This window comes from Ylistrum balloti, unplaced genomic scaffold, assembly GCF_031769215.1.
Source record: "Ylistrum balloti isolate Yb309-2 unplaced genomic scaffold, AGI_CSIRO_Ybal_v1 Utg369810, whole genome shotgun sequence".
NCBI lineage: Eukaryota > Metazoa > Mollusca > Bivalvia > Pectinida > Pectinidae > Ylistrum > Ylistrum balloti.
The window spans coordinates 511,867-525,859 of NW_026781983.1; the positions used below are offsets into that span (position 1 = coordinate 511,867).

At 34.4% G+C, this 13,993-nt stretch overlaps 1 protein-coding gene across 1 annotated transcript; it reads left to right on the plus strand.

The window, feature by feature from the left end:
• The first annotated feature begins 6,175 nt into the window (after nucleotides 1-6,175).
• LOC132544841 (serine protease inhibitor Cvsi-1-like) lies at nucleotides 6,176-9,444 on the plus strand. The gene is made up of 4 exons (XM_060208491.1): nucleotides 6,176-6,281; nucleotides 7,519-7,644; nucleotides 7,874-7,980; nucleotides 9,390-9,444. Exons 1-3 carry the CDS (start codon nucleotides 6,176-6,178, stop codon nucleotides 7,972-7,974), a joined length of 333 nt encoding a protein of 110 aa, XP_060064474.1. The 3' UTR covers nucleotides 7,975-7,980; nucleotides 9,390-9,444.
• The last annotated feature ends 4,549 nt before the right edge of the window (nucleotides 9,445-13,993 follow it).

The window sequence follows — 13,993 nt, forward strand, 5'->3', positions numbered from 1 at the left end:
AACTGGCCCACTAACCTAATACATGCAAAACATTTATTGGAGTTGAGGGGAATGGTTTCTCTACATTTGTATAGATGTGATGGACTCTCAAACTAGGTTGCTGACAAAATGTGAAACATGACGTATGCTTTATCAAATAGTAATAGTAGCAGTAGTCCTCATTTGTGATGTAATAAATTTTAATCTATTCAGAGGACATTTTGAATGTTGTAATAATTGATTTATGATATGATAAGTTTATCATTTGCTATATGATCCATTCTGGTAAGTTTGGCCAATCTGAATTAAGCCCCAGAGCTATCCTTACGTGACGTGTCAGCCATGTAACCTGGCTCTCTCAGTATCGTGTGTTCATGGTGCCGAATTCTCGAATTTGTACCAGCATTCAAGGTTCATCTGACGAAGCTGAGTAACAAAAGGTTGCAAACGGGATCAAATGCCAAACAATTGGAAAATTACGGACTGCATTGAGTCAGAGTTGCAGATACTTTCCTAGAACAAGCTTTGGCGTCAGGTCAACTGTATAAGGCGACTGGCCCACGAATTGCACCAGAGGTGTTGTGGCTGTAGTCGATAATTACGTATTATACCCGAGTGATGCTCTGCTTGATCAAGTAACATGTATTGGCGGTTGATGATGTACCTGTTAAAAAGAGACAGTTAAAGTGAAATCCTTTTATTGGCTTAGGGAATTCCTTTTGAGCACGAACTTTGCAAACTTCCGTTTCTGTTTCTGTGCATTTCTGTTCCTATCGACTGTGTATAGTTTGGTTTGGATCATAACAAATATACATATCCTGTTGAGATGTCATTAAATATTTCCCTTAAAATTAGCACCAGTCTTAAGATGTGGATGGTACCAAACTCATAGTCAAGTTTGTGATACACAAGTTTTACATCATAAATATGTCTTTTTTGAATATACATCATACAGGATTTTCAAAATAAAAATATAAAAACAAGAAATTGTAAATAGAAGATTTAGAACATAAAACACTAATTTTACAATATACATCACGAGATATTGCAAATAAAACACAAGATTTTGAACGTAATATCAAGATGTTAGAATATCGAAATGTTTTACATGGGGAGACAACTCTTTGCAATACATTCAATGCTGGACGGGAAACATGATGTACTTGTATGACACGGCGTGGGAAGATAATCCATAGCATTTCTACTTTTGGCGGAGGTCAACTAAGAGGTCAACGGTGAGGTAAACTTCCTTTACAAGCGATTTAGATCCAACTGAAATAGAAAATATAAGATTTCAGATAAGATCCACACTTGAATTACACCTTTCAATAGAGATTTAGAAATAGCAATTAAAATTGGATGAAAAATAGAACGGGCGCGTAAACCTCAAAATAACATTTTATATCGATGGCTTCCAACAAACGTCAAGTATATATGTATGAGGAACAGCTGATTAATTTATTGATTTAACGTGTTATATTTACCCATAGTAAACCAACTAGCTCGTGATTGAAAATCCTTTGGAAAATATTAAAAGTATAGTACAGTCTAATCTTATACCAATGTGAATGTTGTATTTTAATGAACAAATTAATTGATTGCAGTGTATATTTCCAGAGCCATATTGGTTAATATTCTTATCACGATGAGACACTCCTGCAGACAGTAAGATAGTACAAACACAACAGAAGATCAATGTTAGATACCCTATAATCACTTACCTTACATGTGGTTCGCATGCCTTGGTTATGTCAGTAACACGTGCAAGTTAATACTTGGGAACTTCGGGAGATAGGGTTAGGGTTATATAGTATAGTAAAAATGAATGAAGTATAATCATGTAGATGTTTTGTCCTAAGACTCGTCCATGATGTTGAGGCCCATATCATTTACACCAAAGAAAATTAGAGCAGGTTGAATGGAACGTCAAAATAGAGAGACAGAGATATTTTGTAACACTATGTATTTTAAAATTGTCTGAACGATTTACGAAGGTAATTTATTGAAATGAAATAAGAAAAAATATGAAACATTCACGAAAGAGAACAGCTGTAGGATTTGTTATTGTTTTTTATTTGTCTATGTATTTTTAGGATAACTCGTGACTAACTATCACGATAAGGGACTCGTCGATGTCTTATTATTACACTTGAAATGTCAGGGCAGATAAATACAAAACAGCAAGAAAACTGACAGCCTTCACCATATGACTTTAATCTTTACTTTGCGAAATATTTCATAGAGTTTTGAAGAACTCGAACCAGATTCGTTCAAAAGCAGACGAGCAATCAGAGACTCCTTCAAGAGAAAAACGTGTTTATCTTCAGATAAAATATGACACCAATGGCTAATACTATACAATCTTCACATTTCTTTGCTTACGAACCACTTCGGAACCAAAAAGGCAACATATTCAACTTCATTCTCCTCAAAATGACTCGAAAGCATTGTAATCAATGTAAAGCAAATACAGTAGAGCTAAATATTGAATCTTATAAGACAAACATTTATACTTTGCTAGCCCCTGTTCTTGATCACATAATAATGACTATCTGATGACTGGCACATGGTCTGATTTGAATTTTAGAATTACATCTAATTGAAAAGCGATTAAGTTTGACAAGGGACTGAAGACGAAAGAAGGAAGTAGTCAAGACGACTGTATTTACTATTTGATCCAATTCAACTATATCTTTTTACATTGGGATGTTTCCGTAATGTCAGTTATAGCAACTCTCGTATTTAATTTCTAGTTATGATTACAGAATCACTATAAAATCAGTTAAGATTTCTATCAAGTGATAAAAAAGCAGCGTCAGTGAATCTTTAATTGTGAATGGTGATATCAGGAATGCTGAAATTATTGATTTTCTATAAATATTGCGTTCCAAAGTGTCCTAACATGGATATACTGTTTCCAGTATGAGAGCAGAATGAACAATCTAAAACCCCATTCTATTTCTACAGATCATTAAATTTTGTAGGATTCTTTTGGTGAGTACAGACCACCAATTCAAAACTATTGATAGGTAATACTTAGAGAGTGTTCTCACAAGAAAAGCACGAGTCCAGGACTGAAATATCCCAAAAATCACTGATAGATACTTTTGAATGCCTACCAATTAGTATTTTAACATATTGATCCTTATTCCGGCACAAATCTAAAGCACGTTTCTTCGAAATTCTGATCAGCTTCAGCAATTCACCCTTCAGACTATATATTGCGTTCATCCATTTTCAACTATCAAAAAACTGTTGCAATATATTTTCGAACGAGAATAGTACAATACATTACCAACCAAGAATTGTTACTTATGTGTATACGTGGGAATCGATTGACAAAAATATTTCCTTCTTTCCATGACCTTTGTATTTCACTTTTCCTCCCCGAAACTCGATAATTGAATGTATGTAAAGTACAAAAATAACTCTTTAATATTACATCTTTGTGTAGGCGGACAAATCAGTAGTATCTTTATTCACAAGTAAAAATAGAAATATTTTTACAGTACTTCCTGTATTGTACTTCGTGGTAAGACCACAAATGAAACATCTTCATTAATTAATCAATTTATTTATTTATCTGTTCATTTTTTAAAACTATTTACAATATCAAATACATAAACTTGAATATGACAGGATATATTTAGCAAGTGCATCCTTTGACACTCTGATGTATTCTATATAACATATTTATACATATCATATACTGAACATACTTTTGCAATATATAACTGCGTAGATAGGATTTCCGTGTGCCATATGTGTGCAGACATAGGAGTCTCCTTACATGTCCAGTCTGTTATACTGTATTTGTATTTTTAAAAATAATGACTAATTTCTGTTATGTTGATTCATTATATGTTTTACATATTGCTTATAACTTGTAACATGTTAGACCATAGTCGCTGAATATTATAACCATGTTTTTAGTGTATTGATTGCATTGTCTCATTGTTTTGAATAGCACTACATTAGTGTATATCTCAAAGATAAGATTGAACCGGTACAACTAGTCACGATCTTGGCCACGTTTTGATAGAGACAATCATTGAGGTCAGGTTAGAGATAGCAAATATAGCTTCAATAAAAGAGAAATCGTTTTGTAGTGTCATTAATCAACGAAAGACGATTCAAAATGAAGGCTGTATTGTTTTTCCTAAGCTTGGCAGTTGTGACTGGTAAGCTGCTCCGTTTTCCTTTATGATTTTCTCATTGATCTACTTCATTTATGTAATACAGTATATTTTTATTGCGCCGTAAATACTAAACAACTGTTTCCTTTATAAATCAAATATTCATCTACTTATTTTTACATTTTATTTATTAAAAATTTACTATTGTGGAATTTTGATTTCATGAATTAACCATAATATACTTTGTGGCTATGTTAAAAAAAACTTTAAAAAGATCTTTATATGTCAGTTTTATGGCTCAAATACATGATATTGTCTTGAATATGATTATTATATAACCTTAAAAGACATTCTTAGAAATAGTCTTCACTTTGAGAACATGGGCTATACGTGATAGAAACTGGAATGATTAGTATAGGAGATTTTGATTATAAGCACTCCATATATTGTTATGGCAAGCATTCAAAAGCAGTTAAATATTACGATACATCTTACGCCGTCTTGAGGGTCAAGTAATCAATACTATAGCCGCCTTGTGATACTGTTAACTCAAGAATTGAATTAACAGCATGTGGACTTTCAAGAACCACACAGATCTTTGACATCCTCTTCCAAATTATACTTCTCCTATAAGAACATTTTATTTTTCCCACTCTGCACACTATCATACACCTTGCTAAACTAAAAGAAAACCTTTGTTCTCTTGTTACTGGCTTACGTTTTTAAGGGAGACGAAAGATGGTATAATCATATTATTGTGAACTGAAGCATATTTCTTGAAACAAAGTCCAAATCAGAGAATAGATTAGGGAGGACGAGTTTGGTGGCAAGACTATTGGCGTATATGTTGCAACTACATGTGCTCCTCTGTTGGCGGACTTCATACGATTCTGAAATTATCGAAGCAGGTCACAAAGACCATACATATCCTATAATGTCACTTAAGGATATATGATGACGTCTTGTATTTCAGTAACAAGAGCATATCCACTGTATACACGCATCAGAATTAAAAATCAGCTACAGTCTCTTCTGCAACAGCGGCTTAAATTTTTATATCGATCCTTGCTTACAACGGAACCAACATGGACATCTTTTCCCCATGCTGTATAGTTTCAATTTCCTTATTATAAATTTTCCATTTATGGATAGCAACCTCCCTGCATCCCAGACCAATGGGGTTTACATATTCTTACCATAACAAACAAGTATACAAACACATCAGCCAAACTGTCAATAAATTACAGAATGGTATTAAAACAATTAGACAGGAACGCTAGAATCTAGTATATAGATTGGAATAAATAAATAAATGAAAAGGAAGCATTACCATCAGTTATCACTAATGAAAGAAACTTATGATGATGTCAATATTAAGTCAAAATGTCCCCTTATATGGAGGCAGGCATAGATTCAAATTGTCTTTACTTTTTCACCATCCTGTGCCTGGTCTTTCAATGTGACAAAAAGACCCAATCTTGAGAAAATATTCGTAGATTGCAGAAATGAAGAGAGACTTCCGTTATTGGTTATAAATATTTGAATGAACATGAAAACATATTTGTTCAAATATGCGTGCCTTCAAGAAATGTTTGAGGTAAAGAATCGTTTAGAGTAGAAAGACAGTTTAGGATGAGCTGTCATTGAAAGATGAAATAAGGACAATGGATGACCACAATTACATGCAGGTCTATCAACGGGTTGGAAATAGATATATCTTAATTCCAGCAGAATTTCCTAGTTGACATATGATTGTTTTAACCTTTATTTTAAGATAATATTAAACAAATATCAGTGCACTGGTGATATGCATCAGTAATTGGTTGTGACAAATACTATTTTGTAGCAGTTCTGGTGTCATTGTGGGGAAAAAACAAGATGGATTATGCCATTCAGATACGATTTAAAAAAGGAAATGGAGCTATATTGATGACTATTTGGTGTATATACTTATAATGTCGCAGTTGATTCGATATTCAAGGGCCTGTTCCCATCATTCCGATTTCCGTATGTATAAACCCTTTAACTGGCAGCAAAATGAAAGCAAATGATTTAAAAATATGCTGTTTGATGAAAATAATGGTGAAGTAATGTCTTATGGAAGTCATAGTGATCTCACTGAGAGATATCGTAATTCTTTAAGCAATATGAAGCTGGATGTGTTAGGTGCTCGTTATTTTGTCTGTTGGTTCTATTGTTGTATACATTGTTTTCATTTGAAAACGTGACACTTCGTACTCAAAGAAATGACAAAGAATGACAACGATTAACAAGGTCGATGTCGTCGATGAATCATGAGACGCTTAATATGTCTTATTATCCTTGACCTTTACAGGAGTTTCCGTGAACATCTTCCTTTATTTCTTATTTCGCTCTAGTTTTTTTTACCTCGCCTCTAGAGGAGAGGAGGAGCTTTTGTTATTAACCCAGCGTCAGCATCAGTATTGGTTTAGAAATGTTAAGTTTTTGGTGTATGTGTTGAAATGCAACTGTAAACACCTTTATAAGTGTTCTAGAGTATTGATATTTGCTTGATAGTTTCTGTGGGTGTAGTGTATTATTTCTGCGAGTCCTTTGGGAGACATCCTTTGTCTAATCTAAGCTAATCAAACCCGAATTTTTTATGCTAATGTTGAAAGACATTATTTCCCTGTTCACTTTACTGGGATATAGATTCCAGTTGATGAAACCGTCGACTAGTTCAAAGCTATGTTATGTGAAGTGAGATTTCGTAAAGATGCCGGTACTCTTTTTGAATCGGAACATGAATTTATGATTCTGGTTTCATCTTGGTATTTACTTGTGATTTTTGCTCAATGGTGTATTTTATAGACATACATACATTGTATACAACATGACGTGATATCCTTGTGATCAACATTATACCACAAAACATGACATTGTGGTCAATGGTGAATCATACAACACAACGTCAGAACATCGTGATCAATATTGTACCATATCACATGACATCAGTACATTACGATCAACATTATATCACATAGCATGACATCTGGACTTTGTGGTCAACATTGTTACCATACAACGTGATGTTAGATCCTTGTGATCAACAGTATACCACAAAACATGATATCACGACATCGTGTCGTACAATGTGACGTTAGATCCTTTTGATTGTGATATAGATTATACCATACAACACCTCAGATTATCTTAACGATTATATTACCATAGAAACACGACATCAATCCATTTTGCATTACAGCACACAAAATTTTGCTTTCATGTTACAAAAAGCTAAACCCTCATCCTTTTGTCATATTAAGGTCATATATCCGCTATAGCCCGTTATATGAATGGTACAATAAATACCAGAACAATACGTACACAATATATCGTTGCAAATGTACGATTAATTTTCTTACTCTTTGTCACTATACAGTGCTGGTGATTTCGGAATCGTGCTCAACAAATAATGTTTCTGGATGCGTTTCAACAACTTGCGATTCCGTGAGCCATAAGGCATGCGTACATGGCATTTGCACCTGTGAAGTAAACACAAGCCACAGTATGTAGTATTTTGAAGTATGGAATCCTTTTCTATAGACCATCGCTAGCTCAGAATTTAAATATGAATACTTAGAGATTAATGTACCGAACTTAACTTCCGTATAGATTTTATTTCTAAACGTTCGTTTTTTGACCGAATCACAACAATTTCAAAATGTAAAAAAAGAATATTATTGGCTAATCTCTCTTTGGGATGAGTGAATTTGATAGACAGATTTATGTTTTAGGTTGTACAAGTAGAGATGACTGCGCGAACATTCAAAGCTGGACTTGTTCACAATTCCGACGACACTGCGTTAATGGTGTATGCCACTGTGGAAATATTTAATTTCTGGTAGGTATATTTCTCATAAACACACCTTCAGTATGAGTTGTATGCCTTCAGTATGATTTGTATACCTTCAGTATGAGTTGTATGCCTTCAGTATGAGCTGTTTGCCTTCAGTATAAGTTGTTTGCCTTCAATATGAGTTTTATGCCTCCTTATGAGTTGTACTCTTCAGTATGAGTTGTATGCCTTCAGTATGAGTTGTACGCTTCAGTATGAGTTGTTTGCCTTCAGTATGAGTTGTACGCTTCAATATGAGTTGTTTGCCTTCAGTATGAGTTGTACGCTTCAGTATGAGTTGTTTTCCTTCAGTATGAGTTGTTTGCCTTCAGTATGAGTGTATGCCTTAGGTATGACTTGTATGCCTTCAGTATGACTTGTATGCCTTCAGTATGAGTTGTTTGCCTTCAGTATGAGTTGTTTGCCTTCAGCATGAGTTGATTGCCTTCAGTATGAGTTGTTTGCCTTCAGTATGAGTTGTATGCCTTAAGTATGACTTGTATGCCTTCAGTATGAGTTGTATGCCTTCAGTATGAGTTGTTTGCCTTCAGTTTAATCTATATGCCTTTGGTATGATTTTCGTGTTTACATTATTCTACAGCTGATATGGTAAATATGATAAATTATGAATGTTTGTTTGAACTAGGGATTTCAGTAGCTTCGGAATATAAAATGCCCATTAATCCAAATCTAATTTCGATCCCACATATCACCTTTTAATTTATATGAATAGTTTAGTAAAAGCACGGTTCAGAATATACATATGTATTTGAAAATTCGTGTTAGAGTTATCAGATATGAAATTAATTACGACACTACAGTGACTGGGCTGGTTCAATGACCCATTGTAACGATAAGGTGTATTGTAGTCGGTATACAGCTTCCAGATTTCCATTATGTAGGTCCCAAACATCACCGATGAGTAATAGGAAAATAGCTCTAAAATGCTGGTAAGATCATTTTACTTATACGAGTGCCGCATAGCTGGTAATTTTCATGTGGCGAAATGCTTGTCACTACATTTTAAAACGATTGAATAATTTTTTAATGAATTAAACTTTAGTGATTTGAATGTAATAGGACATCTACTACACATGTGTTTTATTATTTCACGGACAAAATGTTTGAGATCATGTTATATAACGTACCACAAAATAGCGATAGTATCATCCTCGCAAAATGGCCGTCGATACAGTTGTGAGAGGTGTTTTTAACACGTAGTTCTTCACAAATACATACTTTAACAACAACTCCATTTGCACGTCGATTGGGTATTCCAGCTTACACTTTACATGAACGGAATAAATATATCACAAATTAAGGTTTTTTAATGTAAAATTACACTATTATGAAATGATTATCTTTTCAATAATATATAGTTAAAAAATATCAAAATGACTCTTGTTTATTTGCAGTTCTGACAGCGTTAAGACGGCGGCAGTTAAGTAAATATGGATGTATACCAATAATAAAGAGTGTCGCAAATAAATGTTCTTTATTTTTCTCCTTCGTCTTCTTCTTGGAAATGATATAAGATACATGATCATGTATCTCCCTTTCCCCTTAAATGTTTACTTCAATTCATTAACCAAGGTTTCGAGATATGCAGTTTATGAAGATTAAAGGGTAGTTTTACGGTTGTCATAGTGATCTCATAGGAATATATCTATTTCTTTGTGCGATAAGATGCATGTTGGGGATTCCGTTGTTTAGTTTAGTTGCATTCTATCAGACATAGATTTACATCTACGACAGATGTCGTCGATGAAGTTGAAGATGCTAACTTCATTGCAACATCTGGTCTGACTCTCCATGTACTCTTTCAGTAATCTCAATGTAAATCTTTCATTTGTTTATATTTATATACTTTCGCCGTTTTCATGTTTCAATTAAGACACTGTTAACATGTTTTCAAATAGAATAAATCCCAACGATTGCTTTAATATGTTAATTTCTTCAATGAACCAATTCTTATTTTAAAATGGCCCCTAGTTGATAATTGAAGGCTTTTGTAGCCTCTTTGCGTACAATATCTTCCCCGTGGAAGCCTGTGGTAATTCTAGATACGTTCTAAATATGGCAACACCAAGGCTTAAAACTATGCAGATACAACACTCGTGCTAATGAACATCGCGGAAGAATTGCAAAAGTAATATTTAAAGTCTCATTCGGATGAATCAGTCTTATCTTCTTCATCGAAGCAATCCTGTCAGTCCAACGTCATTTTCTCAATAGGAGAGATAGGGTAATCACAATGAAACCAATAGATATGTACCTCATCAAATTTCAGTTCACGTGAGGACGTCAGTGAGATAACCGATTCGATAATGAACTTACCCCAGAGTAAACTTCCATGTCTTTTTTGGGAGAATCTATAAAGGGAACAACCTCTTCAGTACTGAATCTACCAATACAGTATATAACGTACAAACTGTATCTTAGGGAAACAAGTATGTCTCTATCAATAAAAGGAAAACTTAGATATACTTCATACAGAAAATGTATTATCTTCTTTACTAATTCACTGTTACATGTTCCTCTTTCAACGTTGACAACGAAAAATTGTAATAAGTGTAATGACGAGGTCAGTACCTGCACATGAACTGACGGAGGGAGGTGGTCCTCGTGCAAATGATGTGAACTACCAAACAGTTTATGAACAATTCGCTTTCCTTCGTCAGTCAAGTAACGCACTACTACATTAATGTAAACCCGTTTGAATTATCCCTTCACTTGAGTACACTTTCAATGTAAAGTCAATTTGTAGCATTGTTGTCGTTATCGTACATGTGTGCACAGCTACTCTTTAACTTTATTCCCCACAAATGACGTCACTTCGAACATGCAATTTGGTCCCACCTCAAGTGAGTCACACGAACTAATCTGACGTACCTTTTTGACAGGAAGATACACATTAATGAAAAAAAATAGGTTCACATCACGGCACTTGTTTCAAGAATACAAACTAAAGATGGTACAAATCACAATACGATCATGCCTAGAAGGCTCAGCACTCGATAATATCTCGGCAATAACTGGTTTTTGAACTGTCAAATTGTAACTTGTGTAGCTTTAAAAACATTCCTCGTAATAAAGGAATCGACAAGTATATTTTATTTCACATAAATTCTGTACTATAGATATCTACATGGAAAATTACCGAGTATTGCATACTTGTTGACGGTAATGTTTAATCAGATCATAATATTTCTGTCTACACTGTCTGCTGTGGCAATGGCATACACAACAACCGTTTTACGTTTGAACACGTGGACAGAAGAAAAGCAATGATAACAAGAGACCCAGAGGGCCTGTATCGCTCACCTGGATCTTTATGACCAACAGTACTATATCTATGCATAGGTTTCACAGTAGATCTAGATGCTATAAGCAATATGACTATTTTTTCACACGCTATGTGGGCACCATTAAGGGAACCTTTTGGCCAAATATTATGATCATATTCCTTTAGGTTAACCAGAAGTTGTTCAAAGGTTTAACACATTTGACTGTTGTGACCTTGAATAGGGGTCAAGGTCATTTCTGTTCTCAAATATTACCGTGCATCATTGAGAACTTATTTTAGAATAATATCAATATCCTAGATGTTTTGGATAATCAGAAAATGTCATTTAAAGGTTTGACCCCTGTGACCTTGACTATGGGTCAAGGTCACTTCTTTTTGCAAACTTTCTTGGACTTCATAAAAGGAACATACTGGCCAAATATAATAATTCTAGGTATTTCGATATTTCAGAAGAAATTGTTTAAACGTTTTAACACATTTGACCCTTGTGACATCGAAGATTGGTCAAGGTAATTTCTTTTAGCAAATTTTGTAGGACACCATAAGAGGAAGATAGTAGCCTAATATAATGATTTTAGGCCTTTCGGTATTTGGGGAAAGTCGTTTAAAGTTTTTAACACATTTGACCTCTGTGACCTTGAATATGGGTCCGCAAACTTTGTTGGGCATCATCAAAGGAACCTACAAGCCATATATAATGATTCTAGGCCTCCTGTTATTTGGAAGAAATCGCTAAAAGTTTTTAAGACCTCTGTGACTTTGAATATGAGTCAAGGTCTACGCCTTTCGGTATTTCAGAAGAAGTTGTTTAAATGAAAAGTTGACGGACGCAGGGCGGACAGACGACGGACGAACGACGGACGGACGACAGACGCCGCGCTATGGCATAAGCTCACTTGGCTTTTTGGGCCAGGTGAGCTAAAAACGATGCTACTTTGTTTTATGAACGCGGCTTAATTCATCGTAAAATGAAGTGAATGGATTTTATCATTTTATCATGGCAAAAGCGAAGCGAAAACGTAAAAACATGAATATAAACAAAGGTGTAACTGGAAATTAATTGGTTCTCATATTTGGCGCCGGCTATTCTGAAGCAGTTTGATTGCATTACCCATCCATCGCATTTACCTCCTAATCAAGAGGAACAAGTTAGAAGAAATACCAGATGCGTGTGATTTTATTGACAAATGAAGGACGAAAAGTCTTCGAATACATAATAACTTATCATAAAATTGATTTAATGTACAACAAATTGAATATGTAAAATATGTAACCATCTCGTAATATGACCACAGGCTAACATAGTATACAACATTTAGGATATATTGTTTATGGATAGCAGATCAAGGTACAAGGAAAAATGAGTATTTTTAATAAAACACATTGAAGTAAAATAACGAATACAGAAGCACTTTCAAATATTTTGCAAAAGCGGCTGATTAGCAAACATCATATCAGGTTTGTAGACCTTCGTTCCTACACAAATTCAGCGATCAATCGACAGGATTCAAAGATAATTTTGTAGATAACAATTATATAAATATCATTACTAGATATTGTGGTTAAATAAGTACATCAATCACAGAAATATCTCCCTCACTTTAATCATTTCTATTTTAGTATACCATGATATGGCAATTCAACCAATCAGGTGCCTGAAACTCATTGCTATGATAACAAAACTATTACGTTTATAGTCGTTATCACAGATATATACAAACTTCATTGAATTTGCATAATGTTAAAATTTTGAAGCCTTAGTGTATTTGCTATAGACGCAACCTTGGACGAAGATAAAGAATATACATACAGAACTACACCATAACTTATGAAAAATTTCATCAGAATTGGAAGATACGTCTCTTTAGTGCCGGAAACTATCGTTCATTTTCGTAACGTATGACTTCTGGAATGTACATTTGTTTAATCTTTCGTCAAAAACAATATGTGTACCAAATATAAAATTTCAATCAGAACGCATGTTATTGAATAAAAAATGAAGCGTGAGTGCAATCTCAATTTAGTACTTGGTCACATGACCTCTTTATCTGGTTGTTATGACAACAAAAATAGAAGAGTTGAGTTTGATGTCTTTTGATAAGTCTAAATATCAATTTCATCGAATTTTGATAATATTCACATTTCAACCCGTCACTGCGTGGTTGCTATTGGTGCCATATTTCGTTAACTTTATTGCCGTCATACCAAGAGACCTACCAGTCGAAGTTGTATGGAGTTTTCAACAAGTTTGCCCACTGTGATATGGTTCAAGGCCAATTATTTAGGCAAACCATGATCATTTAAGGCAACGTCTAGCTAAACATCATAATTCGAGGCCAGTTGGCTGATTATATGTCGTTTGAAGGTTTCTACAAATTTCACCCCGGTGACCTTGTATAGGGATAAAGGTAACTTCTTTCCGTGATAATTTGGTCGTCATCCAGGGAACATTACAGCAAAACATTATGATTCTTTGCTTGTCTAAGAAAGAATAGTTTGAAGTCAAAAGTTAACGCTGGATGGACGCACGGATGTGTGACACTACACCATGGTTTTAACTCACTTGACCCTTCCGTCCAGGTTAGCTTATAATGAGAAAGAGAATATGTTTGTATAACTGACTGATATCTGTAAAGAGCAATATCCTGCCCCTTGCTTGGGCATGATTTTGGGTCAAACTACAGCGAAGATGGAAACAGAATAAAGGTAACG